A 16,576-nucleotide genomic window follows, 5' to 3' on the forward strand; every position below is an offset into this window, starting at 1 on the left:
GTGAGGAGCTGGGTCCCGCCGCAGAGGGAAGCCCGCAGAAGTCCACCCCGGCTGTCCACCACAAAGGGCACTGCGCGGGTGGACACGCCCAGTGCGTCCTGACTCACACAGTGGGCTCCGAGGCAGGGATAGTGATAAGGAGCCGGGCCTCTAGTCAGCATGGCGGGCAGAGGAACTTCCCTTGGTCACTGTCAGCTCGCTGAGGGGGATGGAAGGACCCCAGACCCCACCACAGAGCCAACCAGGCCGCACGCAGGGGAGGGGGGGACACATGGGACATTATCTCACTTCCGCATGCGGGTCTGAGAGTCTCTGGGGCAGGGGTTGCTGTATGGATGACGACCCCAGGTCAGCACGGGGTGGGGGGTGGGGTGGGGCGTGACCTGGAGAGCAGATGGGGGGGGTGAGAATGACGTCACCCGACATTTTCTCCCTTCTGCATCCCCATCCAGGTCTCAGAGACTTTGGGGGTTTGGTAGAGGGAGTGGGACCCCATAGAGCCAGATGTTGCACCAAGGACCCTGGATTCTAGACCAGACTCAGTCCCGGTCTCAGAGACCTTGTGTGTTCAGTAGAGGGAGTAGGACCCGAATTAGGCAGATGGTGAGCCAAGGACCCTAGTAGCAGCTAGATTATGGAAAGTCCAGGTTTCAGATACTTGGGGGTTTGGTAGAGTGAGTGGGACCCAATATAGGCAGTTGGTGCGCCAAGGACCTGCCAGAGTCAAGGTGAGGACCCTGATGGAGGACGGAGGGAACCTGGAAGCTAGACCAGAGGCAGTGCTGGGATCCCGCTGGGGGGGGGAGGGTGGTGCTGGTGGTGGTGGTGGTGGTGGTGGTTGACCACAGAGAGTGTGTGCTGAATTGCACAGCAGACTCAGGATCAGGAGCAATAATTGAGAATGGCAAGGGGTAGTCCCAGGACCTTCCAAAGTTCATAGGCAGGCCTCATGGGAGGATGATCATAGGTGGCATTTTCTTATTCCTGCATCTGGGTCTGACAGTCTGGGTCTTGGATGTAAAGAGCAGGACCTCACTTCAGCAGAGGGTGGGCCAGCATCTACCAGGGTCAAGGGAGGATCCTGAGAGAGGACTGAGGGAACCTTGGATCCCACCATAGTGGGCACACCTCAGGAACCCGCACCTGTTCTCATCCCTGGGGTTTCTGGAATTGATTTCCCATGGATCCTCTCACTCCCTTTGCTCTCAGGAGTCTGAACAAGGTGGGGCCTTACACAAAGGGTGTGGTATATAGACAGCAGAGCCAGGACACTCGGTCACTGCAAGTGGCCAAGCTATTGACCATGAGGGAGGAAGGAGAGTGAATTCTCCTGCAGAATAAATGTGGAACTCAACGACATTCACCCCACTTCCATTTTCAGCTCTGAGAGACCCCAGGCAGAGCACTCTGATTTTGGCTGGGGTGGTAGGCCTCAGGCAGGTGAGAGACCTGGACTGACGGACCGCATGCAGGCCAGCAAAGGAGGAGGGGGGAGGTGGCCTGGGCCCTGATTTCCTTTAAGGTGAGGAATCTGAGGAAAGACAGCAGGAGCCCTAATCCTCCTCCCCTGCTCCTGAGTCTTGCTGTATCCTTTCAAGGTTCAGCTGAGGACTGAGGGAATAGCTCACTTCACAGTGGGTGGAATCCCAGCCTTCCTTTGCCACTTCTGTCATCCATGAGAGAAAGTGGAACGTGATGGCTAGCCATGGTGTCCCTCAGGTCCTCCACCAGTGACTCAGGAAGAAAGAATTTTAGTCTGAAGGAAAGTTGCTTCAGGTCAACACAGAAGTTGTCCAAGACCCTGTGAGATGTCAACATTAGGACTGAGGGGACTCCCTGTCCCAGGGCAGATAGCCGCCACAGAGTTTGGCCAGATCATACTCTGTCCCGTGGGAGGTCCTGGGCAGGTGTGGTCAGATGTGGGGCCCCCTCACTTTCTCCTGTTCAGTCTCAGGGGTGTGTAGCCTTGTTCTGAGAGTTTTGCGTCAGGGCCAGCAGAGGGGAGGTTCACAGGCCCTGCCAGGGGAAAGGTGAGGAGCCTGAGTGAGGAGACAGGAGACCTCCCCAGCCCAGAACAGTGGGGAACTCACAGAATCCTGGCCTCCCTCTTGTCAGCACTGGAGGCCCATGGCTCTGCATGCCACCTGCACGCTGAGGTGTTTCCTCGTTTCCTGTTACATGGAGTCCAGGAACTAAAGCATAAAGGCCTTGGTCTGAGGCACAAAACACAGGTCACAGAGCAGAGGAGGACCAGGCCGTGCCAGCAGTCAAGGTGAGGTGCCTGCCCTCACCTAGAATGTGTCCCCAGGTTCTCCCCCATGCCAGGATAGAGGAGGACCCCTGCAGCACCCGACCCCACCCCACTGCCAGCCACAGAACCCTGGCTTCTGCCGACTGTTCCCCGAAGAACCATGTGACTTCCTCATTCAGGATCTTAGGGGAACAGGCCACCCAGGAGGAGAGACCCCAGTGAGGCCCAAGAGCACCCCTAAAGAGGAGACCTGTATCTCTGCTTTGTCAAAGCTGACAAGGGTGTACCCAGCTGAGGCCCCTTACACTTCCTCTCTCCCCAGGCCTGTGAGTCCTCACTGCCCACCTGCTGCCCACACTCCTGTGGCTGCCTGAAGGGAGGGAGTCATCATGCCTCGAGCTCCAAAGCGACGACGCTACTCGCTTGAGAATCAAGAGGCTGAGGAAGAGTATTATTCCTCCTCCTCCTCCACCTGCTCCTCCTCTTTTCCTTCCTCTTTCTCTTCCTCCTCCCCTTCCTCCTCCTCTTCCTCCCGCTACCTTCTGCTTTCAAGTAACCCAAGCACCCCAGAGGACGAGGAGCAGGAGGAAGAGGAGGTTCACGCTGCTGCTGGGACACTAAGTCCTACCCAGAGCTCTCCAAGCCCCTGTGCCCCCCCTACTGCCATTCACCCTGCTGCTCCATTGAGCCAGTCCAGCAGCCAAGAAGAGGAGGGCCTGAGTACCTCCCAGGCCCTGCCAGACACAGAGTCCTTGCCCAGGGACGTGATTGATGATAAGGTAGCTGACCTGGTGGGGTTCCTGCTCCGGAAGTATCGCACACAGGAGCTGACCACAAAGGTAGAAATGCTGAGTAGCGTCATCAGAGACCACCAGGACCACTTTGCTGTCATCTTCAGCGAGGCCTCTGAGTGCATGCAGCTGGTTTATGGCATTGATGTGAAGGAAGTGGACCGCACCAGCCACACCTATGTCCTAGTCACCAACCTGGGCCTCACCTATGATGGGATGGTGAACCATGTGCACAGTAAGCCCAAGACTGGCCTTCTAATACTCATCCTTAGTATAATTTTCACGGAGGATAATTGTGCCCCCGAAGAGAAGATATGGGAAGCACTGAATGCCATGGGGGTGCATGCTGGGATGGAGCATTGCATCTATGGGGAGCCCAGGGAGCTCCTCACCAAAGTTTGGGTGCAGGAACAGTACCTGGAGTACCGGCAGGTGCGCAACAGTGAACCGGCACGGTACGAGTTCCTGTGGGGTCCCAGGGCCCACGCTGAGACCACCAAGTTGAAAGTCCTGGAGTTTCTGGCCCAGATCAATGGGAGTGACCCCAGATCCTTCCCACACTGGTATGAGGAGGCTTTGAGAGAGGAGGAGCAGAGAGCCCGGGCCAGAGTTAGCACCACAGATGATCCTAGTGCCATGGCCAGTGCAAGCTCTTCTGCCAAGTCCAGTCGCTTCTTCTGCCCTCAGTGAAGTCCAAGGCAGATTTCTTTCCTTTGTGTTTTAAGAGGGAAGTCACTGATCCAAGCTGTGGAGGGCTAGGCTAGGGGATTATAGTGAATAACATCTGTGTGTCTCTATTCCATTGGGTTGACTTAGAAATGTATCTTCTTTTACTTTTGGTATTTTATAATGTTACTTTAAGTAGAATGTTTTTTAGCTTCAGAATCTAAGTTTACAAATGACATGGATCACACGTTGATTGTAATTTAACTTAAGACAAAGAACTTTGCTATTTGGTAAAAAAGAAAAAAATGGGAATCCTTCATTTTATTTGTACTCTGTAACCAGATAAGGTGGACTTGGAATAGGCTTTTTTTTTTTTTTTTTAGTGTGAAAGAGCATAGCTGTAAAAACAGATAAAATAGTTAATTTTTGAATGCCTGTATCATATTTAGTCTGTCATTCTGTAAAAATAATATATATATACCTGGATTTTCTTAGCTTATTCAAGAATGTAGAAAAATAAACAGTAAAAGACTCTTCTCACTAGTTCATGTGCACCCTAAACATTCACTAGCCTCTGTCCTCACAGGAAAAGGCAACCCAGCCAGAGAAAGGGAGGGGAGGCAGAGCAGAGGAGCCTGGAGCCAGGACTGGAAGGACACTGTTTGGGAAGGGAGTGAACACAGGCAGCTTTTGTCCCCCAGGCCTTGTCTTTGAGAGTGGGCATGTTTCCATACACAGGAGGACATATTAGCTGAAGTGAGGTTTATGTCCTTTAAGACAGGAGGGGAGAGTCACCCAGAGTGGGGGGTTGCTCATGTGGAGTGTGGTACTGAGGCTTAGGCCCTATGATGTTGATGTGGAGCCACCGGTTATGACTGTCCTATTACATTACAGGCCAGGTCCTCAGCCCCTTGGAATCCAAGCTCCATCAGGTACCAGGACCCCCTTCCCCAGGGAAAAGGCATGGACAGTGGGTGATGTAGTCAGGGCCCCCATGATCCAGGGCCATCTATTCTTCCCTCTGTGCCACCTTCCCCACCACCGATATTTGAGGATTGAATTCTAGGATTTGTGGATCATGCCCATCTCAGGGCCTGAAATGGGCATGGTGTGTGTGTACTGGTGCCAATTCTTCCTGCTCCAGTTATTCCTTTCTCTGGGCTGCAGTGGGGCCAGAGAGCCTGCTGACAGCAGATGGCAGTGGTGCAGCCAGGGGATGGAGGAGGGTGGCTCCCAAAGAGGACAGAGGGAAACACTTGACAGGATCTGAGCTGAAAACGTGGTGTCCCAGGGCCCAGCTGAGGTTGCATCCCAAGTATTTGCAACCAGCGGCCCTGGAAGAGGGACCAGGGTGCTTGGGATCCTGCAGTGCCTTGGGGTGAAAAGAGGAGGTAGCTGACTGTGCTGGGGTGGGTGGGGGTGAGGTGAAGAGAAGAATCAAAGCCTAGGATTGTCTGTGCTGGGAGAGGACTAGAAGCCACTCCCCAGGTGTGAAGCCAAAAGGGCCCTTTCTACTCCCTCTGTGCTCCCTGGCCTCAGTGACCTCCTTTGCGGAATTGACCACATCCTGTGCTGAGTGCCTCTCTTTACCTGTCTCCACCTTCTTCCTTGAGCCGCCCAAAGACTCCATCTAATGGACGAGGCATCTGCATTTCCATCCCTTTCCATTGGGCCTGGCCGCTGATTGCTTGGGGATAGGAAGAAGGAGCCAAAACTCTGCTCTCGCACCACACCTGTCAGTGGGGTTCCAGGGCCCCAGGGGACATTGGGGAGAGGTCAGCCCACAGACTATGAACATGGAGGGCTGATGCATGATGCTTATGGACAGTCACACTTGTGGTTTCCCCAGGCCGCATGAGGCCCACGGATGTCTAGGGAGATGGAGTTCTCCTGCCTCTTCTTCCCACAGCCTTATGCAGGCTTGGTCTTAAATGCAGTAAAGACTCTGGAGACTTACTGGCAACCCTAGTGAGCAGCCAGGGCAACTGTACCATCACCACCCACATAGTTCACAGGGACTGGGAAGACGTCCTCAGGTGGGAGCTGCTGCTGGAGAGGCTGGGGTAGAACCCAAGCATGTTCAGGCCCTGCTCTGAGAAGGGAGAAGTATGGCTGAGGAGTGATCCTAGGCAAGACGTGACACCCTGAGCGCAGCTCACACCCCTCCAAGAGTACCCCCAGGACCTTGCTCAGGAGTTTGGGGTTGTTTTCTTTAAACCTGTGGTGGTGAGGCTGTGGTTTCTGTAAGCAGCACACCTTCAAAGGGGCAGCAAGGGGCCCAGGCTGGGTTTCTGTGGGCAGAGTTTCTATGACCTGGGTGAATCCTTCTGTCCACACTGGTTCTCAGTCCAATTGGTGACCTGAGGGGCAGGGACAGGTCCAAGTCTTCATGTGCTGTTGTCGGTGTTCACACATGTGTGTTTATGCATGTACACACACACACGTGTGTGTTTATGTGTGAAAGACCAGAGGAGGCTGCCCAGCACACAGAGAATGTCGGGTGGCCTCCAGACTCAGGCTGTCTGCTGATCTCACACAGCTGCCCCACCTCCACTGCCCATGGCATCCTGGGCCCGTTCGCTCATCCCTCAGTGATTGAGGTCCCACACCAGCTCCTTTCACCTGGTGAAGAGCTTGGGACCAGAATGCCGGTGGGTTCCCCACAGCAGTCAGGGCTCCTCTGACCTGCGTGTGCTGCCCACATCAGTCAGGCTGGGACCTGCCCTTTATTGGACCAGGCTCTGTCCTCTTCTTTTCCCTCTCTCCCCTGGCCTCACCCAGAATTCCATGAACAGCGTTTGACACATCAGAAGTTCTCAGAGGGACCCAGCTCACTCCGTGTCCCTCTGGTGAAATCAGCTTTGCTCTGGAGGGCATAACTCTAAAGAAACCTTTCCTTTGGTTGATGGAAGGAAAAACATCTCAGTGCTTCTCTCATGGTGCACGGGGCTCCCTGACATTGGGGCAACTCTGCAGTGCCCCAAAAATGTGGCTCCTGAGGAAGATGTGGAACTGGAACACCAGGCTGTCCTGACCAACCTGAAGCAGAGGTACCTGACTGCACTTTTTTTTTTTTTTAATATATTTTATTGATTTTGTACAGAGAGGAAGGGAGAGAGATAGAGAGTTAGAAACATCGATGAGAGAGAGTCATCGATCAGTTGCCTCTTGCACACCCCCTACTGGGGATATGCCCGCAACCAAGGTACATGCCCTTGACTGGAATCGAACCCGGGTCCCTTCAGTCCCCAAGCCGACGCTCTATCCATTGAGCTAAACCGGTCCCGGCCCGACTGCACTTTCAAACCCCAGGTGGTCTCTGGAGCACATACCCAGGAAAGGGGAAAGGCTATCTTGCAGGTAGGGATCCCACAGCACCTGATCTCCTAGGGACAGGAGGACTCTACAGGAAGGTTACTGCGAATCCAGATGAATCATCACCATCAAAGGGCCATCATGCCACAGATGTGAAACTGAATTGGCGCTGCCATGGAGAGCACTACCCACCATCTGCTCTTCACGTAAACAGATTTCTGTGCCCTGATGTAGGCGACTGTCCTTGTGAGATGCCTCTCTGGACTCATTGCCTGTCTCAAGCACTCTGTCTGACTTTAGGGAAATGGGGAAGCTGCCAGGACATATCTTGGTGCTATCACTCTTTTTGGTCCTGCTCATTATAGAGAAAAAACTGTTTTAGCAGAACTGATTATGGTTTGGGACTCCCATCTCTTTGTTCTGGTCAAACTCACAGAACACTTCAGCAGCACCCAGGGACCCTGTGGGAGGTCTGGGAGCGGGCACTGAATGATTGCCTGAAAATGACCAGCCAGGCATGGCTTCATTCATGGTGGAAGGGACATCAGACTTTGAAAGAAAGCACTTGTCTCTCCTGGCAAGTGACTGGTCTGCTGTAAGTGTCCCATGGCTCACGAGGGCTTGTGTTACACATGTTACATAGCTACCTCGGGACCCAAGGACAGATCTGAAATACAGCTCTGATGGAAAAGTGATGGGTAGAGTTTTTGTCTTCCTGTGTGGGCAATCTTTAATTTATTTGGATCCCTTCTAGCAGGGTTACTAATGGTTGTTAGTTGTGAGGATGATGGGCTTTCTCCCAGGCATTGGCTGGAATGGCCCATCTTCTAAACCAGACTGGCTCTGTCGTACACCACTTAGATGGGGTGACCTGAATTCTAGGTGGACCTCTCTGGAAGGCCCATGGAACTTGGGCTAGAGACACTCAGACGCTGATCAGAAACTTCCTGGCATCATAGGGAGACCTGGGAGTAAAGACCCTCCTGTTTCAGGATGCATGCCTAATGTAAGGTGATTCCCCCAAGGTCAGGAGTCAGGCAGTTCTGTCTCCTGTTCAGTAGGCAAGGCTCAGGGGACCAGGTCTTCCTGAGTTTGCCTCAGGACCCCCCAGCCAGATCCTTGGTTGAATGTGTGAAATGAAAGAGGACAACAGGGACAAAAGCCTGTCGGGCCAGGATTTCTAGCATCCTCAGGCTCATCTGACGAGGTGTGTGGCATGGAAACAGAAGAACAGGGACTCACAATTCTCATTGGATTGTTTATTTTCTAACATGTAGTTTTGCCTTTCTATATTATAGCAGAAATGGATTTGTGGTTACAAAGCCTGTGAAATTATGGGACTGTATTGTCCTTGAACTGCTCACAGAGTGAATACTTGTTATCTGAGGAGCCCTCATGGTCTTCCTCCTCGGCCTGGTCAGGGTCCTCAGGTGGAGCCAAGTCTAAAAGTTCAGCTATCAGAACTGAATAGCATATGTTGTATAAAGACATCACTGAACCTTGTGATGGTTTATTTGGGAGGGTGGGGAACAGATCCCCTGTGCCATCGGTTCCGGCAGTAGCCGTGGGCACAAACATGAAATTACCAGAAGTATCCTCCCCACTTGAACCACTGGCTGCACTTGGACACTGAACCTCCCTGGCACTGCTCAGGGGCTGAGGAGCGGAGAACTCGAATGCCTGGGTGGCACTGGATCCCCATTCATTCTTATCTGTCTCCTGAGCCTTTTGTTTGGCTTCTTTTTTGCTCTCCTCCTGGTGTAGTCTTGGAGAGCGTCTTGTGGGGGCCATCTTCTTCTTTCTCTTTGCAGGGCTGGCACTGGTCCCTGGACAAACTCGAGCCACTTGATCGCCTTTTGCCTTAATGTTTATGAGGTGCCAAGGCTTGTCTCTCTGGAAATTTCTGTTTTGGTAGATCTGAAACAAAATTAATTAATTTAGTCATTTGTGGAGAAAAGATATCTATTTGACATTAACTGGCCTCTCCGAGTCTACTCATCCCTGCAGGTTATCTCTAAGGGGGTTATAGTTTCAAATAAAAATCTATAGTTTCTCATCTTTTGATAAATACTGTATCATGTGAAAAAGGTTTAGGCCCTGAAATGAAGCCTTTTCAGTATCATTCTTCTGGGTCGACTAGGAAGATGTTTGAGTAACAGGGAACATGGGAAATGGGAGGACTTTCTACTTTACCATTATCTTATTCCTTGGAGAGCAAACTGAAGAATCATCAGGGCATATTTTGCTAAAACCATGGAGGTTCATCAAGCGGATGAAACTCTTCAGGCTGTTCGATTCAAATATTTGCTCCTCGCCCCTTCGGCAGAGAACCTCCCTCTGGAAAAGGTTTTCCTTTATGATCACGGTGTCTCCGTCTTCATTCCAGCACACAGACTGGAAGGCATCATCCTCCACTATCCTCCAAAGCTTTCTTGGGAAGGACAGTCCATAAAGAATGTTGTTTCCTTCCACATTGGTGGCCCTTTGGTTTGAGGCCTGTGGTTGAGGGTTGTCTTGTGGGCTTGGATCTTGCCTCTCTTCTTGGCTACCGTGCCTCTCCAAAGCCTCTCTGGGACCCACATGGGGGCCTGGGGATGTATCATATTGGACCAGTGTTGGTGGCTGTCCTTTCTCTGATGGGGCCAGCCTGGCTTCCTGCATCTCATTGGTACTCTGACTAGCCATGTTGATGCTCTACAATACATCAACAAGCATTTGGCACTCTGGATCCTATCACTTCAAAAGTGGGGTCAGAAATGCCTGTGGTCACAGCAGCGATGCCCTATATATACTGTCCTCAAAATTCTAGAGTCTTGGTCGTGGGGCAACCAGCTGCTTAAATCATGTGATGTCACAAAGGTGACTTAAGGCTGCTCTGGAGAGTGGGCTCTGGCCAAGTGTCGGGGAGTGGATATCTTTAGAGCCCCCGTCTTCTCTCTTTTCAAATAGTACAAAATATAAGGGTCAGATTAATAGAAAATGTGCTCATCTGCTTCCAGAAAGATTGTTTCTTGTTGCTAGTTCACTGGATGTGTGTTGAGAGGTCCCAATCCTATCTCTACCCCCATCCCTACAGAGAGGAGGGGGGACAGTTGGTGGCCTCTTTGTTGCTCAAGGGCCAGATCCTGGTTAGTCCTAACTTAGGCAACCTCCAATACTGCCTGGGTCAGATGGGCCCCTGGGGGACTGTTCCTCCCAGAAAATGGTGGTTCGCCTAGTCTCAGTAGGTAGCCCCCCTCTTCAATGCACCCCTCACAAGCTTCCTGCTTTGGTCTCTTCCAACTGTGCCTATTGGCTAGTAAGTCCTGCTAAGATGAGCCCAAAAGAGAATCTTATTTTTCTGGGTCGAGTTGTCCCTAGAATAGGGCTGTGCTACAGCACAGGAGGGAATGTTCCTCTCTTTCCTCAACCTCAGTGCTACCCAAAGCACCTGAGAGAAGACATTAAACACGGTTTTGCAGTGGGAATGGACAGCTGCAGCCTCTGATGTCCTATGGAGCCCCCACTTGAACTTTGCTTTCCCCCAAATCTCACCACTCTCGGGTCACAATGGCATTGGCTTTAGTTTCTGTGTCTTCCACATAGGAACTCTTCTTACTACCCAAGATGAGTTCACTTTGGGACACCTGCATTTGTCTCCTCAAAATATCCTCCTCACACCCTCAGATTCATGCTTGCTTGAGGCCTCCCCTATCCCCCATTTCTGTTCTTCAGTGAAGTGGGTGGGCTTTGGCTCTGCCAGATTTCTGGCTTCCCACTTCCAAATTGAATCTCCTCAGGTTCTTCCCCTTTTCATTAGTGATTTGTGGTTAGGCACATACCCAGCTCTTGGGAAATAAAGCATTCTGCTGACTCACTCTTATGCCAGCTCTGTTCTACTTGCCAGAAGCCCATGTGTTCCTCTCCTGCCATAGCCCTGAAGATGGGTATATTGAATCATTTTGTTTGCTCTTGGGTTAGATCCTTTTCAAAAACCAAAAACCCTACTCTACACAGATTTACTACCAAGTTAAATTCTAACTTGTTTAGCTAGCTGGGACTGAAGGAAGCTGATATGAAAATAATCATAAATATGTAGTTGAACATAGATAAGAGCTTGGGTGTGGAATGGCACAAAAGCAAAATTCAAGTCATCTTCACTACAGAGGAGAGGACACTATGGTGATTTTTGTGATCCATGTTCTGTAGTTGTTGTGGACAAGTTTGGTCTTAATAATCACTCTGTATAGGGAGATAGAGTGGTATCATGAATGGGCACCACCTGCATGGGCCCTAGGTTTTTGTCTCAGTCCTGCCACTAAGTGGCCTCATTTTTACCCTATTTATAAACAGTGGGGTCAATGATTTGTTGCTAAAAGTTGAGTGAAAAGGCATTTAGGAAGGAAATTCCCCAAGGTGCCCCTCTGTCCTTAATGGAGCCCCTAGGTTTGGACTCAGGCTCAGTCCATGGTCTTTGTGCTTCTAAACAGGTTTACAAAGCATTCATTCAAGAATCAGTCTATTCTTGGAGGACATGCCCCAGAGGCTAAGAATGGGCTTCTTTACAGCCAGGGGTTGGGGGGCAGGGGAGGCTCCTAATGTCTCTGGTTAAACAGCCAGCTCCATTCTGTTGCCTGCCTACCAAAGTATTGTTTCTGAAGGGAGTTCTTTAAAGGCTGAAAAGGAGCGTTCCTTGTGGCCTTTGCTAGCTCATGACTCTGCGGGTTACTTATTCAATGGAATTTGCCCATTTCATGGGAGGGAAATTGGAGAGAAGGCTCTGGAAACCACAGTCTGGCATCTCATGAAGAACAGGTGTTTACTTGGTATGATTTAGGCACTCAATGCTAGTGTCCCACTGATTCTGTAGGATCATTAGCTAATATTATTTTATTCAAAAGCCACTGAAGTTCCACTGTGGTGAAGAATATAGGACATTGAGTTCATCTTCTCCTCTGAAGACGAAATGTTCACACTGCTGACTTCAGTGGAGTTGATGAAAGGCAGTATGAAAATGGCATTCCTCTGTTAAGCCTGCTCAGTCCCAGAAATTTAACCCTGGGCCCACAACCACCAGTCAGACAGTGTTTATTAGGCACCATGCTGTCCAGAACTCCAAAGGTCCCAGAGATAACCCACGTGTGTTGCTGCCTTATGAACAGAGCCCCCAGAGTTAGTGGCTGCAATCCATGCAGCACAGCTGACTGGACTTCCTGGACAGCCACCTCCGAGGGAAAGTGATTTCAGTCTTGACTTGGCTGTTGTTGCTTTTGTACAGCCTTGCACCCATAGAGAAAGAGCTGAGCTCTGGAATATGGAGTCCTTGAGGCTAGTCTGGCTGCCAAGAGTAGATAAAAGTGAGCCTTGTGGTTCCAAGACCTCAAGCCACGCCCCTCAGAGCTCGTGAGCAACCTCACTTAGACACAGGAGCCTCCTCTCCAATGCCAGTCTTTCAGCTGTTCCCTTGACCTCCTCCCTTAGTCGAGTTGGGCTACCATAACAAAATACCACAGGCTGAGTAGCTTATCAACAACAGAAACTTACTTCCCACCATTCTGGAGGCTGGAAGTCCAAGAATAAGGTGCCATAGTGTTTCAGTGAGGGCCCTCCTTGCTGTGTCCTCACATGGTGGAAGAAGCATGGATCTCTCTGGAGACTCTTTTTAAGGTGCTATTCCCATCTCTGAGGGCCCAGCCCTCGTGACTTAAGCACCTCCCAAAGGCCCAACCTCCTAATGCTGTCAGCTTTCGGGGTTATGGTTGCAACATCAGCCTTTTACGGGGACACAAACAGTCAAAACAATGCACTCCCTTCTGGACCGTGCTCTCCTGACCCAAAAACCCATGGAGGGTCTCCTGCTATGAAGGATTCTTCTCTTCCTCAGCTCTGTTCAGACCCCATTCAAGTAAAGCTCTTTGTGTATTGATGTCTCTCTTGGTCAGATCTTCTTTCTTGATCAGCTCCCAATCATAGGTAAGGCCCACAGTGGTGACCAGCACATAGCAGTGGTCATTGGGTCTACTTCTCTCCCATCAATTCCAAATCCCAGCCGTATGCACTGTAAATTTGGATGAAGATCTCAGGGAAGTGGTCCTGGTACTCTTTGATGACACCATTCAACATTTCTGCCTTTGTGATCCCCTCTTTTGCAAGATACCTTAGGAGAAGGATGGTGAGCAATGAGCACATATTTCTCAACAATATCCTTCTGGTTACACTTCTGTGGGTGACTGCCAAGAAGGGCAACTGTGTCCCCAAGGATGAAATCTGGGAAGCCCTGCAGGTCATTGGGGTGCATGATGGAAAGGAACATAGGATCCCACGGGGGCTCCTCACCAAATTTTGGGTGCAGGAACAGTACCTGCTTGTACCTGCAGGTACCCAACAGTGATGTGGCACAATACAAGTTCCTTTGGGGCCCCACGGCCCACGCTGAGACCACCAAGTTGAAAGTCCTTGAATTTTTGTTCAGGGATGATAGAATGGATCCTAGTTCCATCCCATCCCTGTCTGAAGAGGCTATGAGTGGCAAGGAAGAGGGATTCTAAGCCAAGTTGCACCAGGGGACGTTTCAGGTCCATGTCTGGCTGCTTCTCGAGCTGGGCATGATGTGAGGCTAATTCTTCACTTTACATGAGGCCCAGGGCAAGTTGGGAGGGTGGGGAAGTGCTGTAGCATCTTTGGGTACCTGTGATGACTTTGAAATTTATCCTTGTTTTGTATGGGAATTTTTCAAATGTTGTTTCTTTTCATAGAAGGCTTCACAAGCTTCATCATCTAAGTGTGTGAATGACATTGACCAAACCTGTATTTGTACTACCCAGTTAAAAAGTGCTCCTGCACCGTAGGAGTTCCTGAGGAGTCCCAGGGCCCACCCTGAAACTAGTAAGTTGAAAGCCCTGAAATATTAGCTCAGGACCAATAGCAAGGATCCCAGGTTCTTACTATCCCTGTTCGAAGGGGTGGAGAGCAAAGAAGATTAAAGGTCTCATGGGGCTTCTTCACCAGTTTAGTTGACACTGTGGAAACTGTGGGTTCTAAAGGTTAGCTACTATTGAAGATGCTGAGCAGCAGCAGGGATTTGGGGAAGTGTTGTGGCATTGTGGTTGTGTGTCTACATTTTCCTTGTCCAATGCAGGTGATTTCACTTTTAATCCTCACTCATAATAATCCTTCTTCTCTGCTCCTGCCACATCCTGGGCGCAGTAGTGCCCCCTCCAGCATTGGTCCTGGTATGGCAGTGATCTCTGCAAGTGTGAGCCCCTCCTGATTGAGGATTTCGGGGTCCTCGGGCTTCCGAACGGAGGGCACTACAGAATCCACCTCCTCGTGCTCCTGTCAGCTCTATGGGCCCTGGGTGGGGCTGTCAGGCTGAGCACATGCCCAGGAATCTGGGGGAGTCGAGCAAGGTCTGAGGGACACAGACTCAGGTCCGCAGAGGCCAGGGGCCCTGGTGTTGTCAGATGCCGGAGGGGAACAGAGTCACCACTCCCAGGCCTCTAGACCAGGTCTCTGCCCCTGTCCTCAGGCCGGAGGACCCCAGAAAGCTTTTCCGGAAGTCTGCCCCCTGACTTCCGCCCCGGAGGTCTGAGCGAGGAGAGCGAGCTCCATGTCTGGGAGGCTGGCTTCGGGTTCCTAGAGGGACGGAGCCCAGGTATGACCCTGAGGGACGACTGAGGTCCCGGGACCCAGGGAGACCACGGGGTGGTGGTGGTGTCTGAGTAGGATTTCCTGCACCCCTCGAACACCTGCCTCCTCAGAGAACGGGGGGTGGGGGGGGGTAGCAGAGGGGGGGCTCAAGGAAAAGTGCTGAGGGGAGCGCTCTCAGGTCCGTACGGGCGGGGCCCAGACTCTGCCTGAAACCGGGGCGAGGACCCCACGAAGGTCCCCAGGGTCTAGTTCAGCCCCTGCCGGGAGCCCTGGGCACTGAGGCCCGCGGACCGCCCTTCGGGTGTCGGGGTTGAGGCCTCTGTGTGGGGGTCCGGACTCCGGTTCACAGAAGGAGGGCCAGGGCCTGCAGGCCTCATGGTGACATCCACCTGCGAATCCAGGGAGCTGAGCGCCATCTTGGGAAGCCGGCTTCGGGCCGGCGGAGGGGACAAGCTGAGGGGAGCGCTCTCAGGTCAGCATGCGCGGGAACCAGACTCTGTCTGGAACCGGGGTGAGGACCCCACGGAGGTCCTCGGGGTCTAGTTCAGCCCCTGCCGGGAGCCCTGGGCACTGAGGCCCACGGACCGCCCTTCGGGTGTCGGGGTTGAGGCCTCCGTGTGGGGGCCCGGGCTCCGGTTCACAGAGGGAGGGCCAGGGCCTGCAGGCCTCATGGGGACAGCCGTCCGTCCCTGGGGTGAGACAAGGTGACAACGTGCCCCAGAGCAGTCAGTCCCGGGAGCCCCAAGGTGCGGGGTGACCACCAGCTTCGAGGACTGACTTCTGCCTCTTCCGGGTGGAGACACTCAGGGGCTCCGTGTCATGGCCGAGTGTCAGGTCGGCAGAGGGTGTCCGGGACCTGCCCGGAGTCAGTGTGGGGACCCGGAGGGAGATTGGGGGCCCTGGACCCCAGAACAGTGTCCATCGGGCAGGCCTCCCGGGGTGGGGGAGGGTAACCTCACACATTGTGCTTTGTGAGTTCTGCATTGGGTCTGAGAGACATTGGGGGTTTTGTAGGAGGAGCAGGGCTTCAGGCATCAGGGAAGGGGAATCTCAGATGCTGATGCTGTCATGTTGAGGACCCTGAGGGAGATTGGGGGACCCTGAACCCCAGAACAGTGTCTGTCCCGCAGGCCACCTGCGAGTGAGGGAGGGGTGATCTCACACATTGAGCTTTGTGAGTTCTGCATCTAGGTCTGAGAGACAATGAGGGTTTGGCAGAAGGAGCTGGGTTTCAGGCAGTAGAGGGGGGACCCCAGGTCCTGCTGCTGTCAAGTTAAGGACCCTAAGGGAGAAATAGGCGACACTGGACACCAGAATACTCTGTCCTAGGAGGACTTGTGTGTGGGGTGACCACAGACATAGTTTCCTGACTTCCCCATCCAGGTCCAGTGTAAGGAGCAGAGCCACAGGTCAGCTTAGGGAGCACTAAAGTGATCCTGGACCCCCCAATGTTGGGGACCCTGGCAGAAAGGGCTGGATGTTGCAAACTCCTACTATTGCCACGTGCCTGTGGATTGGGGGATCTTGGGGATGTGAGGACCTAGGCATGAGAGTTAACCCAAGATCAGCAGCGGGGTAAGTCCCAGGATCTGCCCGGTGTGAACACCCAATCCCGTGAAGCCTCAATGCACACCCCCTTCTCAGAAAAGGAGGGATGTCAAAGGCCAGCTGTCCACAGCCCTCAACCCGGAAAGGAACAACAGTGGATCTAAGTGGCACACTCCTTTCTATTATGTGTGGGAAAGTGGGGAGTCCTCGGTGAGGTGGGGTCTTTCTCTAAGGGGGAGAGAGAGAGTATCCCAGGTGGGACGCATGGAGGTAGGGCCTGCCCTGGCAGGAGTAAAAATGAATAACCTACAGGGGCACCGGGAATGCAACCAGGACAGAGCGCCCAGTACCTGCTCTCAGCATTTTGTGATGATGG

The 16,576-nt window shown here is 52.3% G+C and overlaps 2 protein-coding genes across 2 annotated transcripts; one reads left to right on the plus strand and one right to left on the minus strand.

The window, feature by feature from the left end:
• Window positions 1-2,640: 2,640 nt before the first annotated feature.
• On the plus strand, window positions 2,641-3,732 carry LOC311615570 (melanoma-associated antigen 10-like; the record flags this gene model as incomplete). The annotated part of the gene is made up of 1 exon (XM_084870911.1): window positions 2,641-3,732. The coding sequence occupies one exon, from the start codon at window positions 2,641-2,643 to the stop codon at window positions 3,730-3,732; it is 1,092 nt and encodes a 363-aa protein (XP_084727037.1).
• A 4,623-nt stretch (window positions 3,733-8,355) lies between these two features.
• LOC311615572 (heat shock transcription factor, X-linked member 3-like) lies at window positions 8,356-9,708 on the minus strand (the record flags this gene model as incomplete). The annotated part of the gene is made up of 2 exons (XM_084870912.1): window positions 8,356-8,940; window positions 9,217-9,708. 2 exons carry the CDS (start codon window positions 9,706-9,708, stop codon window positions 8,356-8,358), a joined length of 1,077 nt encoding a protein of 358 aa, XP_084727038.1.
• Between the last annotated feature and the right edge of the window lie 6,868 nt (window positions 9,709-16,576).

The sequence above is a fragment of the Pipistrellus hanaki genome, assembly GCF_964339955.1.
Source record: "Pipistrellus hanaki genome assembly, chromosome: X".
In the NCBI taxonomy this organism is placed as follows: Eukaryota; Metazoa; Chordata; class Mammalia; order Chiroptera; family Vespertilionidae; genus Pipistrellus; species Pipistrellus hanaki.